This window comes from Chelmon rostratus, chromosome 14 (assembly GCF_017976325.1).
Source record: "Chelmon rostratus isolate fCheRos1 chromosome 14, fCheRos1.pri, whole genome shotgun sequence".
Lineage (NCBI taxonomy): Eukaryota > Metazoa > Chordata > Actinopteri > Chaetodontiformes > Chaetodontidae > Chelmon > Chelmon rostratus.
This window is the reverse complement of record NC_055671.1, coordinates 6,852,630-6,867,243: the sequence shown is the minus strand read 5'-3', so window position 1 is coordinate 6,867,243 and position 14,614 is coordinate 6,852,630. Positions and strand designations below refer to the sequence as shown.

The window sequence follows — 14,614 nt, the reverse complement described above, 5'->3', positions numbered from 1 at the left end:
ACACAAATAAACCCCATTTGCAGACATGAAACAAAATTAAAGCAACAGATTGAAGCTTGAGTAAAACAGTAAATCGAAGTAAAACAGAGCAGTTTATTCATTATAAGAACATCGACAACCCTATTAGAGTCAATCACTCCTGAAATGAGATCATCGCGCGACGACATCAACCTCAGCTAACATTCGAGGGCTGCGTGTGACCTTGTGCATGAGATCGTTCCGTGCTCAGCAGATTGATGTCGTTATCTGATCTAAATTGCAGCAGAAACTGTTATGACTTTAGGCGCCGTCGATTCAAAGGAGCAAGAAAGGGCTTTATCAGTGTGGCAGATTAATGCTGCGCACATTTCCTCTGTCTTAGAGACACTGGACTCTGCACTCAGACATACCAATCTCTTGAAGTTCTGAGATAAGATAGCCCAAGTTTATGAATAAAAGAGGAGGCAGAACAAGTGAAACAGGCTGTTACTTAGAAGAAAAATGACTGTATTTCGCTGCAGTTTATACTTCATTAAAGGAGTTTGTGCTGCAGTCACATAGTTGAAGCAGTGATCCTCATGAAGAAATGTCTGCATGAGGACAGACAAACAGCGTTTCAATATGCATCTGTTTTAAAATACTTTTGTCCCTGTTAGATCACCAGATAGCGCCTCTTTCATTTTCCTCTCCTCCAACGGATCAGAGAGGAAACATATTAAAGTAATATCCATGACAGAGAAGAGTCAGATCCATAAATCCAAGGTGCTTAGCAAGAAAGCAGAGCAACACAGTAAACTCTTATCTTAAGTTATGTTATTGTCCAGCAGTTGACTACCTGGACTGTCACATGACATTAGTCATTTTACAGTTGTCCCAAAGTTAAAGAACTACAAAGCTGGAAGAGTTCAGGGTCATTTACCATAACGTCATATGTTCTGGATCCAGTGCTAAAAAAGCCTTTTCGCTCTCACGTTACTTACTACGATAAGTTTCTGTTGCTTTACTAATAATCTGTAAGCATCAAAGTGCACTCTGCACCCTCTTAAACACACCATTCAACCAGCCTTTTATTGTGTTTTCGCCCACCCTCGCTCCGTGACTACAGTCCACAGTCATTTGCTTCCTCCTGTGCTATTGCTTCATAGCCCTGAGTTTCATATCTGCGTATTCCAGTAATGGTGTGTGTGTGTGTGTGTGTGTGTGTGTGTGTGTGTGTGTGTGTGTGCGTGTGTGTGTGGGGGACAGATGACAGCAACAGTAAATGTAGTATATTGAGCTCACGTGTTGACACCTCACTCCATCATGCTGTAGCTGTGAACTCATTTGGCTCTGATCATAATGGCTGACACACAGGTGGCTCTTTCACAGTCTAAATCTCAAATAATATGAAAAAGTCTTACAAACTATGGCACGGTAAAGGTTTTCAAATCACGAGTAAGGCTCAGAAACGGGCCATCTCGCGGTGGGTGCACTGGGTTTTTTTCTGCAGGCCATGTGAGGCATTGAATACATATTTTGTGCAGGGGACAAAAGAGATGTGCTTGACGCTGGCCCTACCTTCTGTGTCAGTCAGTGTGGAATCAGGATGTTGGACTGAGGGGCAGGGCGCTGGGCCTGTTAAATATTGACTGCAAGTGTAATAATTAACCTTCCACCAACTCCCGATCTCTTAAACTGGCTGCTCTGCCTAGCTGCCATTGCTTGGCCGTCACTGCTCCCATTTCCATCAAAATGTGCGTCTTTTACTAGCTGCTCGCTGTCTGTATCACACTCTGTGTCTTCATCTGTCTCGGTCTCGCTTGGTCTCGGTCTGGTTTCTGCTTTTCTGCATTTTCCCCTCTGCCGCTCAGGCTCGACCCTCTGGGGGCACAACACCCTGCTGCCCTCCGAACCTTTGGCCTCGTCCTGTGAAAGCCACCGGGCCATGTTGTATCTAAAGGTGAGTACAGCTCCTGAACTGAAAGCTGACGACTGTGTTCTGTGTGAAATTTACAAGGTTAAACCAACGAAAAGGGACAAATTATTCAAAAGAATACCTGACAAAAGCAGGCGGTAAACCAGAACTATAATGCTTGTGTTTTTTGCTCTTTTCTAATGTTTAAAAAATGTATGCGTTTGCAGGCCACTAGTGTGATGAGAGTTTTGGCGCAATTTTAAAACAAACTAGGTATAATTCTAGTAATTTTCTGATTAATGTTAATGAATGATCAGGCAGAAGGCGATGGTTTATTAAAATAACAGCCAAGTACAAGCATATATGGTCTTACAGAGCTGCTAAGCATTTAATTGCTTTATTGTTCTGTTTTTCTTTGCAGTTTTACTGCAAGGCAAAGTCAACAGAGACATTGCTCTGCAGGCCGAGCAAGACAGGATGAAAAAAACAAAAGTTAATACAGAAAAAATATTTCAATGAGGTTCAAACTGATGGAATATTGACAAACTATGAAGCCAATCTTTTAGTGATTATGAGGACAAATGTCGGTGTAAGCAGGAAATGCAGAGCCTGCAGGTACAGAGGTCAGACACACCCATATATTCACATATTGAAAAGTGCCCTCTTGTTGACAGCCACCATAAAATCTGTGTTATCTATCCAGGCCTTGGCCCTTTGGCCGTGCTGTTGGAAGAGTGTGAGCAATGATGCCGTTTACTTCAGGCAATAAAACTGGGAGGAGGAAATTTGCCGGGTCAAAGTCACCTGCAAGTGGAGTCCTCATGTACTAAAGCAGCCGCCTCCTAGTCCAAATTCTGAGTTAACCTCGGTGCCTTCTCCCGCTCCCTCTCTCCTCTCTCTCTCTCTCATCTCAGGTATTTCCACAGCAGCACCTGATGCCCCCTGAAGACACTGGAGGTGTGAGCTTGTTATAGGTTTGTTTGTCTGCAACGCGACGACTGGAGAAGCTGTTGCCTATCGATGCTGGTGCTTGCTGGATGTAACAGCAACTCCATGTGGAAGCTGGGTCTGTTCCAGTGGAGGTGCTGTTACCCGCAGAGAGCCACCAAGCACAACACTGAAGCCGCAGCTCTTGTGTTAACAAAGACTGTCTTGCCCTGTTTTTATTCCTGGGATAATTTCGCTTCGATCGCTTGAGAGTCTCGATGGGGCACAAGGTGATGACCTATGAATTGACAGCCAGTGATTGCAACATCTGCCTGTCAGTTCTGTAGGCCACTGCTGTGTTTGTCCCTCTGATCACGCACAGACATTAACAAGAAGAAGCTTTTGCGTCCATGGATGCTTTTTACAGCCAACTGGGACTTTCACATTAATCACAACTGTTTATGAAACATCATTTACAGTGAATAAAGTCTGAATGTGGTGCTTTGTGCATGGATGAGTCTGTCATTTGTTTCCTTTTGGTCTGTGTAAGATGAATGTAGGTCGCCAAAGAACGGCAAATGCATTCAGCAGTACATTTAATAATTAGCTTACGCTGAATATGCATAAACAAAAACAATAAGGCAGACTGCAGAATGTTATGCAAACATATACTAATAATTACAAGGTCATTAAAGGAATAGCAAAGATGAAATGACCTCAGTCCAAACCTTTGAGTGTGTTTAAATGAAACTGAGTGGGATGAGGAAGTATTAGCACCTCTTGACTGAAGTGTCAGCCTCATGGAGCCAAGCTGCTGCAGTCTATTTGACAGTGTTGAAGGCCTAAGCTCATAAAAATTAGGCTAATTTTCACAACACTGATCATCTGTATCTAAAAAATGAAAAAAATACAAATGATAAATGATCAACATGGAAATGGACTTAATATTTGTTGTTTTCATTATATATGATATTATTAAATGATTGAATTGATTGAAATTGATTGAAATCAAGCCTGCAAACAAAAGCTAGTGTGTTTACAAAATCATCATTAAGCAAAAATGACTGAAAACCACCATCAAATCTTTACTTTTGCTTTCTGTTCTGTTAATAATTCAACATTTTGAAAAATGGCACACTTGTTGTTGCTGAGGGTTAATAATTAAAACAACAAAATAGTAATTTCTCAGCATCTTGTTTGTGTGTTCATATGCATCAACATTTATTGCTGTGCTTTATCGCTGTGCTTTATCCAGCACTTGATGCCATAAACAGTGATGTTGTTGTTGCCCTTGTAATACAGTGTGTTATTCTGCTCATCTGATCAATGCTTACAAAAACAATGTGATGGGCAGGAAATACTGAGCTAGACTCAGTGAACATATTTTAGCTCCACTTCAAGCATGTGGCAGGTAACTGAAGGGCAGACTAAGCCAGAAACCTGATCTGAACACGTCTTCAGTGGATTACAGGCCACAGTGACTCCATACAGCGAACAGCCTGACATATAAATTAGGTGAACAAATCACCACAAAATGACAACAAAAATACAGATTGATTAGTTTAATCATTATGAAACCAAAATGTGGATATGAGGAGACAGATATGAGGACATGTGAAAACAGAAAACCAACCAGCTCCTGTATCCTGGAGCAGGTCTGCTTGTGCACTCTGTGTGTTTGCTGTGTTTTCATTAAATGCACATTTGTATTGGATTATGCAGCAGGGGAAAAAAATCAGTATTTCAGTATATCAGACCTGGAATGGCGGGGCCTTTTCAACACAAGTTGAAAAAGCTGCGTTTGCTGCCCCCTGTCAGCTAACAGGCCTACCCTAACGCACACTGAATCCGCCTCCCAGGACCAAACTAAACTGTCCAGAGGATTAAAGCGAAGACGGAAGTGGACCCGAGTGAATCACATCACTGTCCTCTTTATGATGTCTCTCCAACGGAGGTGGTGCTTCATTTAATAATTATTTAGTTATAATCAGTTAATCAATTATAGTCAGTCTAACGGATTTATATGTCGATAACAGTGCCTTAATTAATGTATTTTGATACTTAGCAGAGCTAAGGATATAAAAAAAGAAACACTGCCACCTAGTTGTGAAGCGGTGGAACTGCACTTCCCGTGACGCAGAGAAACGCGGTAAAACGATATTCCGGTTTGTAGACGGAGGGCAGCAGCATGGCATCCGACGGCACCATGGCTAACGTTAACGGGCGAGAGTCCGTCTCCCAGAACGGGGAGCCGGTGGTTAAACGGCCGCGGGAGAGCGCCTCGCAGGAGTCTCCCCTCCGGGTCCCGAAGGAGCCGCAGAACAAAGTGACCGTCGTGCTCGGAGCGCAGTGGGGCGACGAGGGTAAAGGAAAAGTTGTGGACTTGCTCGCAATGGATGCGGATATTGTATGCAGGTGCCAGGTACTCAACTACACAGTCGATTTAAATTCACAATTAACATTCACACGTACTACTTCTTACAGTGGCGTTGTTATTAAAAGTGAAAGATGAGAGTTTGGTGAAAGTCGGAACCGTTTAGCTTCCGTTAAATATTCATGACCTGGTTCCGACGTCAACAACCTTGTCTGACCTCCCGGATGTGGAAGTGCTAAGTTGATGCTAATGAGCGCCGCTAGCCCGTTTTTCCTCTTGGTTTTCATCCGCTGCCGGGGTAGCGAAATGTGGACTGACTCCAGCAAATGACCTCCACGTACTGATGGCCGCATCCAGTGAACAAAACGTTAATGTTAGCGTTATATAAGGCTCTGACAGCCCGCTGTCACCCAGCTGTTCCTTCCCCTCTTCGCTGTCAGTCCATTGACATTTAGCAGACATATAATTGTTTTCATCTTGTAACCTAAGCCCTTCTCGAAAGACTAAAACAGTTTGACCCTGATCTCACTGAAACACCGGCTCAGGTGTTAAACACAGCTGTGACATTGTTACTGCCCTCAATAATGATGGACTCTGTCTGTCACTCACCCTGAGTGTTGTGTTTAATCAGAAAACTGCCCACAAGCAAGCTGAATGTTTGTACTGTTTGCAGGGGGGCAACAATGCAGGTCACACGGTGGTTGTGGACTCGGTGGAGTACGACTTCCACCTGCTGCCCAGCGGAGTGCTCAACAAGAAGGCCGTCTCCTTCATCGGTACGAGATCGTCCTTGTGTTTCATTTTGAAAGACCTGAGGTTTGTGGGAAGATGAAGGTCCTGATAGCGCATCAGCATATGACCATTATGAGGATGAAAACCACAGCAGCAGCCTTATCAGTTGTGTGTCATGCAGCTCAGGAAGTGGTCCTGTTTATGTAGTAATTAGTAGATATATTAGTATACACAGAGCCTCAATACACAATCCAGGTTATTACACCTAGCTGTAAACCAGTGCCAGCCCTGCACTAAATCCTACCGTCTTCAAGGTTGTAATAATGTGTGTTTGCACTGAAGCTGATCTATACTGGTGTTTATTCTCTTTATAGCCATCTTGTTTCTCATATTATACCCACCCCATGTACATCATTGCTGTTAGACTAAATAACAGAAACATCTCTCTGTATAACACGATGCAGTTCTAGCTACCGTCTCCAAAATGACCCTAAGGTCGAATCAACACCTCTATCGTACAGTTTGGGCAAAAATCAACACTTTCATCCAGCAATGCTGCTGTATTAGAGTGCATTAGGTGTAGCTAGGAAACAGAGTGTGCATGGGTATATATAGAAAAATCAACTCAAGACTTTCAGTGATTGTACATAGTTACACAAAGGGTAATTAAAGGTTAAACTAAACAAGGTAAGGTGCTGTTACACTGATGTGGAATCAGAGTCGCTGTTTAAATCTCAAGGGTTTCTTGATTTTGCATTTCCTCTTTTGAGTAACAGTTCTATGTAAAGAGGAAGCATGAAAGTAACAAGATGGCTTGTTATGTATAAATAAACCTTCTGGGAAAACATCAGCAGTTCGTTACTCTCTAGAAATGGCTCATGCAATAGTGCATGAAGTATTTTCTCATGAGGACTGCTAAAGTTTTATTTTCCATTTCAGGCAACGGAGTGGTGATACACCTGCCAGGTTTGTTTGAGGAGGCTGAAAAGAACCTGCAGAAAGGCAAAGGTACGGTTTTCTAAATGGGGGAGGTGCAGTGCTATCAGCTCTTTGTCTTGCGTAGAAAGCAGCGTCAGTATCAGTAAACAGAGCTTTTTCTACTGAAGACACTTTGCCATGTCACAGCAGGAAAAGCACAGATCTAACCAATGTAATTAGTGCGGGCTGAATTCCATTTAGCTGCTTCAGTTTCAGGGTCTGGCTCATGTGCATGCTGCCTCACTGTCATGGTTTACTTTGACAGCTGAATACACCAGAGCCATAGTCCATGTTGTTCGTAACACCCGTGCTTTCCCTGCTGTTATGAGTTAAAATGTCTGCTGTGACAAAGACCTATTGTACAGCCTCATATTGTTTAAAAATGTGTATTTTTTTGTGTGTTTTTCATATGTCACGTAGTGCAATGACTACAAATATAATCAAACTCATAGTTTTTAAATGCTTTAAGTAGAAGGTGTGCTGCATTTGCACATGAACGATTTTTAAAATGTGCATCATTATCAGATAATATGAACAGGAAAGCATTGTGCATTTGTGTTGGCTTTAAGAACAGAAATATGTCCACAAGAAACCTGCAGTGGCATTTGTAGGCCACAGTAACACGTTCCACATAAATGAGATATACTGTATGGATGTTTGCAGCAGTGCAAACGTGTAACGTGGCTTTTGTTGTATTGCCGGCAGGATTACAAGGATGGGAGGAGAGATTAAAGATTTCTGACCGTGCCCACATTGGTGAGTCAGGATTCTGTCAGTCAGGTTTTTGAATTGGAAATGTCCTCTTATTGACAGTCCCTTCTGTCCACCTCTAGTGTTCAACTTCCATCAAGCCGTCGACGGTATCCAGGAGCAGCAGCGGCAGCAGCAGGAAGGGAAAAAGTAAATCCACTCTGATGAGTTTAAAAGCTGTATAAATCTTGACTTTGGTGAAGTTCATGCTAAAATGTGCAGTGTTCTCAAGTTTTAGTCATTATTTTCTATCAAACAGTTATTGTGGCTATTAATGTTGTGTTTTTATTGGTTCTGCAGTTTGGGAACCACTAAGAAGGGCATCGGTCCTGCCTACTCCTCCAAAGCTGCTCGGAACGGTCTGCGAGTCTGTGACCTTGTCTCAGATATCAAGGTTTTTGAGGACAAGTAAGTTTTTTTTTATCTTTTCTCTTCATTTGTTGCCATATCATCAGTGATCTGAAATGAGATGAAGTGTTAAAGACTGCTGATGGGAACCTCAGATCAGCGTTTGAAGCCACTCTGCCAAGTTTAGTATTTTAAACTTTGTAGAGAATGTGAATCTGAATTTGATCATGATGGGGCATCTTTTCATAGCGCCGTGAGTTTAATTAATTCAATAATTATTTATGTAATTTAATGTCTGTTTTTGGTCATGCAGCAAGCAGCTCCTTTATGTTTCTATTCCTCACTGAGATAATTCTGACAATGTTTTTAAATGGAGCAATTTTCTACATTGATGGGAGCTTTATGGACAGTACGGTGTCTGATCACTGAGCAGATTTATAAGTGTCATTATACATTGCTAACTGCAGTGTCTGTGTCTTGTCCAAGTCTAGCCCAGCTCTCCCGTAGATCATGTTGTGAAATTAAATTATGGAGGCATATTTACATACAGATGGATGCACGTAGACTCTAATGAACAAACTCTGTCGTCCTCGCAGGTTCCGTATGTTGGCAGAACATTTCCTGACGATGTATCCAAACCTTAACATCGACATTGACAGTGAACTGGAGCAGCTGAAGGTGAGGACAGGTTGTCATGTGGGGCCTGGGTTGTGTGGTCATTGCTTGCTGGGACACTTAAATAAAACAGTCATTGTTAATTTTATCAATAACACTCCCCACAATTCCCCACTATGACAATTTGAAGTCTCTGCTGTTGGAAAGGCCTGTATTTTGTGCAGAAAAATAGTTATTTAATCTATATTTAGGTTGATTAATATAGTCTCTTGGGGAAAATGTCATTTGTAAAGCTGGTATTTGTCTAAGGAATTTATCAGAGTAATGCAGCCTTTATTTCAATTTTTCATACATATATAGTAAGTTGTAGGTTTCAAGCAGCACGTCTAGAGATGGTCTTAGAATTTGTTTGCGTCACTGTTTTTCAGGCATACGCAGAGCGACTGCGCCCTCTGGTGACCGATGGGGTGTACTTCATGCACAAAGCTCTCACTGGACCCAGCAAGAAAATCCTGGTGGAGGGGGCCAATGCTGCTCTCCTGGATATTGACTTTGGTGAGCACCTCTGGGCTTGTGGAATTAATTATGAGGATGGATGGATGTTTTGCCTCCTCAGGTTAACAGATAATGTCTCTGTTCAGGGACGTATCCTTTCGTGACGTCTTCCAACTGCACCGTGGGAGGAGTGTGCACTGGTCTCGGCGTGCCTCCATCATACGTTGGCCGCGTATACGGAGTCGTCAAAGCGTACACCACCCGGGTGGGCGTTGGTGCTTTCCCAACAGAGCAGGATAATGTGAGTAAAGACACATTTGGGAAAAAAGTCTTTAATTCAATGTATTGATGTTAAAGATCCTGCTAAGTAAAGATAAATATAATCAAGCTGAAACGTTGTCGATGCAGTGACTGAAGGGTCAAATTCATCACGGTGGAATCTGAAGCCTGTAGCAGCAGCTTTTTGGATAACAGCCAATGTGCTCCACTGGATAGAAGGAATGTGTGTCGTTATTGTCACATTACCACACTCACAACAGCCAGCAGTGTTTTAGGATGGTGGTAATGCAAATGCTTTAGATATTGAACCAACATTCAGGGAAAAAGTAAAAATACTAACCCTAAATAAATTACCTAAACTAATCAAACTCAATCTCAATGATTATTTCTATTTTCTAATTTAACTGATTGATGATGAAAAATTTTTCTGTTCGGGTAAGTTGAATTTGTTGATGTGGCAAATTCCCCTGACAAATTTAGAACAGTATACTACTGAACAAGGACACCTGAGGGGTGTACTACAGAGCAAATTTAACATGGTTTTCTTTGTATTAGCTGGTCGACAAAACCTAAAACCACATTCGAAGCTAATGGCCATCGTGGTTATCAGGTTTCTTAACCCAGGTTTTTTCATCAGGCGCTGTGTGCGTTCCCATGAAAAGAGGCGTTTGGTGCATCATTTGACTATTTTTTCCGCACAGAACGGACTGATGGCGTGCTGCCTAATTCAGTCAAAAGGAACAGGTTGTTATAATGGAGAGTTACGAAGAATTAAAAAAAATGTCACAGTTAAAAGCAACACTTGCTGCCAATAAGGCAAGAGGTGAGTGCCGGCAGAAAATTGCTAATGGTGTAAATTTGTTAGTAAATGTAATTATTTTAGCACTCAGTCCTCCTGTTTGCTTCTAATGTGTCGACTGATCATTGTAGAGCTCTTATTTTAAACCTGATACAGCATATTTAAACATCAGCCACAGGACTTGCATTTAGCTCTGAAACTATCCCATAATGAAGGATGCACGGAAATCACTTTAGTTTTTGGCGGCCCCATCAAAATGAAATGAATTCTATTGATTGAATATTGCCTGCGATAAGTACCAATAGACTAATCTGTCTCCCAATCGCTGCTCTATAAGCTGCAATACCAGCAGTGTGAAATGGACATGGACAAGAATATAAACATGATCCAAAGTGCTCGACAGTGTCTGTGCCTTCATCATTCTTTAATCCGCTGTGTGAAAATTTAAAGTGTCAATATTACCTGAAGCAACTGATTGCATGTACGTTCCCATGGCAAAAACCTTTACATGATGCTTTCAGTTTGTGCTGCTGTGATCACACAGCTTTGTCCCAGCAATATGCACTTTACTTGTCTTTCCTCTGTCTCTCCTGGTTGACTGTGTGCACTTCTTTTTGGTTGCATTTTAGGAGACTGGAGATCTGCTGCAGTCCAGAGGGAGAGAGTTCGGCGTGACGACGGGTAGGAGGAGGCGTTGTGGTTGGCTGGACCTGATTTTGGTCAGATACGCCCACATGGTCAATGGCTTCTCTGCGTAAGGAACCATCACACATTTCAAAATATGTCTTCACCTGCTGGTGTTACTGTTTAGACACAAGCGTCGTCGTGCACTCTGCCTGGACGTTGTCATCAGAGTTGAACAGAGCGACTTGTGTTTTTGCAGAATTGCCCTGACGAAGCTCGACATTTTGGACACGCTGACGGAGATTAAAGTGGGCGTGGCCTATAAAGTGGATGGAAAACCTCTGCCAAGTTTCCCTGGTAGGTCATTCCCACTTAGATGTTGTAGAAGTGTGGCCTTTGTCTTCTGCTACAGAAAAATAATACTGGATTTAACCGTCGACAACAAGCATTAGTTTAATTACCCCACCTTAAAGTAGGGGGCAGAATTTGATGACTGCAGGGCTGAAGCTCATAATTATTTCATTATGTGTGAATTTGGTTTTCAATAAATTCATTAAAACACGTTAAAATACTAAAAATGCACTTCACAAGTTGCAAAAAGTCATCTTTTAATAGCTTTTTGTTTCTGACCTAAAGCCCAAAACTCAAAGATACATGATCTTCAGTGATGAAAAACATAGAAATGTATGTAAAAGACAGAAAACAGTGATAGTAAAGCTTTCAGAGAGACCCACTCTTTAATAGATCAATCAAAATGCTTTTTCTAGATTATCTGGATGACTGCAAAGCAAGGCATAAATGTTTGATTGAAAATATTCCTGTTTAAGACGATCCATATATGCACAAAAGTCTGAATGCCCGACACAGTTATTGTAAACACAGCAGAGGTCCTGTATCTACTCGAGGGATTTCTCTCGTCAGAGCTACAGCTTAGAATTTGATTTTCAGATGAATAAACGTGGCTTTTATGCTCTTTAATGTCTTATTTTACGTGGGTCAGCTTTTGCTTGCAGGAAATGCTGCAGTTGTGTTTTAAAAAAATCTATTTTGCAGCAGATTTGAAGGGGCATTCATCTTCTGCATCTCTCTGCTTGTACTTCCGAATGGAGCAAATAGAATTGTGAAGCTAACGAACCAGAGGACGAGGAAACAGCCTCTCTCTTTCGCCGTCATTTCGGCCACTCTTGTCCTGAATGTTACCACTGATTTCCCTCATACATTTGCCATGTTTGTGGTCAGCGTGATGAAGTGGCTCTTTTCCTGACCCAGATATGTTTCTCCAAGTGCTTTCTTGCTGTGCTGCAGTCTTTCAACAGTTAGATATACACTTAGGAGGAAACACGTTTCATCGTTCACTCAGTGTTATTGACCTGCTTCTGTTGTAGCAAACATGGACGTTCTGACGAGGGTGTCGGTGGAGTATGAGACGTTGCCCGGCTGGTGCTGCAGCACAGAGGCAGCTCGGAGCTTCGAGGAGCTGCCATCACAGGCCCAGAACTACGTTCGGTTCATCGAGGACTTCCTGCAAGTGCCAGGTCCGTAAAAGAGGCACTTTACACTAATAAAGAGACGGCAGCCAAACTGTTCTCCACTGCGCCAAACCTGCCAGTCACATCGTGTCTTTTTTCCTCTCATTTCAGTGAAGTGGGTTGGAGTCGGCAAGTCGAGAGAGAGCATGATCAAACTGTTTTGATCCATCTGCAGACCTGTAGTCCAGCCCGATGACAACTCACATCTTAAATTCAGGTTTTCATAGGATTACCAGAGGGATTATAAGGCAAACTCTGTCCTGTAGGAAAGATTTCACCAGCAAGGCTATTTGTGAGACTTTAATTGCTGCTTGTGCATCACATTTATCACAATCACAATAATTTCTCTTGGTTATAATTTATGCATTCCACAAAATGTTTTCTATATTTATTCGGATGTTAATTTTTATAACCTGGTGAAAATGGATCAATCAGTCTTTATTCCATTCCACAGTAAAGCACAGTTATTTTTTTAAGCATTTGAGACTAATTAACCTGACCTGATATCTGTTTTTTTCAAACATATATTTGAAGAGCCATTGATGAACAGCTGCAGACGCCTTCACATTAAAGGGCATCACAATTAAAGAAAGCGAGTATTTTCAGGCTTTGTAACGAGATGGAAAAATGATTGAAAGCCATGATGCAACGATACCTTTTCTATCGAATAATTTCAAAACGCTTTAAAAACATGAATGCATTTCAGTTGTTTGTAGAGGTATTTTCACGATGATTGTTGGAATGAACATAGTTGTTTTTAAATCATCCTCAAGACGACGAGTCAACACTAAGCCACTCAAGTTGGAATAGATGTTTTCTTCAGAATAATTGAGGAAAAATAAATAGAAATTTCATGTTCACATAGAGACATTGACTGATATTTGAGAAGTTTGTGTAAATGTAAAGAAAATGGCCAATAGGCAATAATGTACCAGAGTACATCTCAGTGAGTTCCCTATGTCATTTCATTCATTCTGTCAATAATATAAAAGACTTGCTCAGCTTGCTGTTATCAATAAAAGGAAACTAATATTAAGTGTCTCTTCTATTTTGTCTTACATTGTTCTGCTCCTCATGTACAGCTACACTTTATTCTTTTCATATTATTATCATACAGTCCTATGGGTGTGGAAAAAAGAAAAAAAGTTCACCAAAATGATTATCACATTTCTGGTCGTGATGCACCCACAGAGAATTGCCCCCTGGCCGCTCAGGTCTGCAGAGCGTCTTAAGCCTCTTTCAGTTCATTGTTGCAGTTCTAGGACCCAGAACTTATTTGTGCTGCTCTCATCAGCGTCATTCCCAGATGCCGCCCAGCAGTGAACGACAGACAGACAAAATCATGAATGCTAATGTTGCCCCATAGCTACTGAACGCCTAAATAGTCAACATTTGCTAGAATAATATTTGCTCCATCAGCTTTACAAGGTCGCATGTCAAACTTGTGCTTCAACTTGTTGTGCTGCTGCCAGGCGGCCAACAATCGGTGAATGCGGCTTTAAAGGAAGCTACCAATATAAATGCACCGATCTTGAGGTTGTTAAAATCATTTGTAATTCCACCATCAGGAGGCTGGAAACAGCAGATGAATTCTGGGATTTGAACCCAGAGTGACAGAGCTGATCCACTCTGCTGCCAGACGATGCTTCTATGTATCTATAGCCGCCCAATATCTGTCAGATTTATTGATCGAGAAAAGATATAACCTTTAAAGAGCTCCCTAATAGTGGCTTTGGTGCAGACTTCTGAAGTAAAAGACACTCTCAGTAACTGCATGTCCTCACTACAGGCCTCCTCGTCCACTGTGACTAAACTGCCATACATCCCATTAGTTGTTGCTTTTTGAACGGGAGCATGTAGCAGACAGATATTTGTACTTCTATCTCCAGCACCTTCCAGCCTGCAATATGTTTCTCTCACTCTTTATTAGGCCTACTTTGCACCCTCCTTAGTTATGCTGACTTCCTCTCACAATTTAAAAGCTTTTCAGGACCGGGAGGTATTAGATTAAAGCGTAAAGTGGATTCCTTGGCAAATCGATTCGAGGTGTAACAGTGTAGGGGAGCTTCTCAGATATTCCAGTCCTTCTAATGCATTAAAGGCCCTGCACACCCACACAGGTGTTTTTCAGCTATTCTGGCTGATTACGCCTCCACTCTCGCTGATGTTGGGCAGAGATATGATCGGAAATTATGTCAGTGTTGAAGAAGTTGTTGTGCCTGTAGCAAAAGTAACAGGACGAATTACTACAAAGTCTGATAGAGTTAGAGCAGTTCAAAATGTGAAGATCA

At 41.8% G+C, this 14,614-nt stretch overlaps 1 protein-coding gene across 1 annotated transcript; it reads left to right on the top strand.

The window, feature by feature from the left end:
• Nucleotides 1-4,961: 4,961 nt before the first annotated feature.
• adssl (adenylosuccinate synthase, like) lies at nucleotides 4,962-13,353 on the top strand. The gene is made up of 13 exons (XM_041952040.1): nucleotides 4,962-5,222; nucleotides 5,848-5,950; nucleotides 6,846-6,914; nucleotides 7,590-7,640; nucleotides 7,718-7,784; nucleotides 7,935-8,042; nucleotides 8,579-8,660; nucleotides 9,026-9,152; nucleotides 9,239-9,393; nucleotides 10,800-10,924; nucleotides 11,054-11,151; nucleotides 12,180-12,329; nucleotides 12,435-13,353. The coding sequence occupies exons 1-13, from the start codon at nucleotides 4,989-4,991 to the stop codon at nucleotides 12,485-12,487; spliced, it is 1,422 nt and encodes a 473-aa protein (XP_041807974.1). The 5' UTR covers nucleotides 4,962-4,988; the 3' UTR covers nucleotides 12,488-13,353.
• The last annotated feature ends 1,261 nt before the right edge of the window (nucleotides 13,354-14,614 follow it).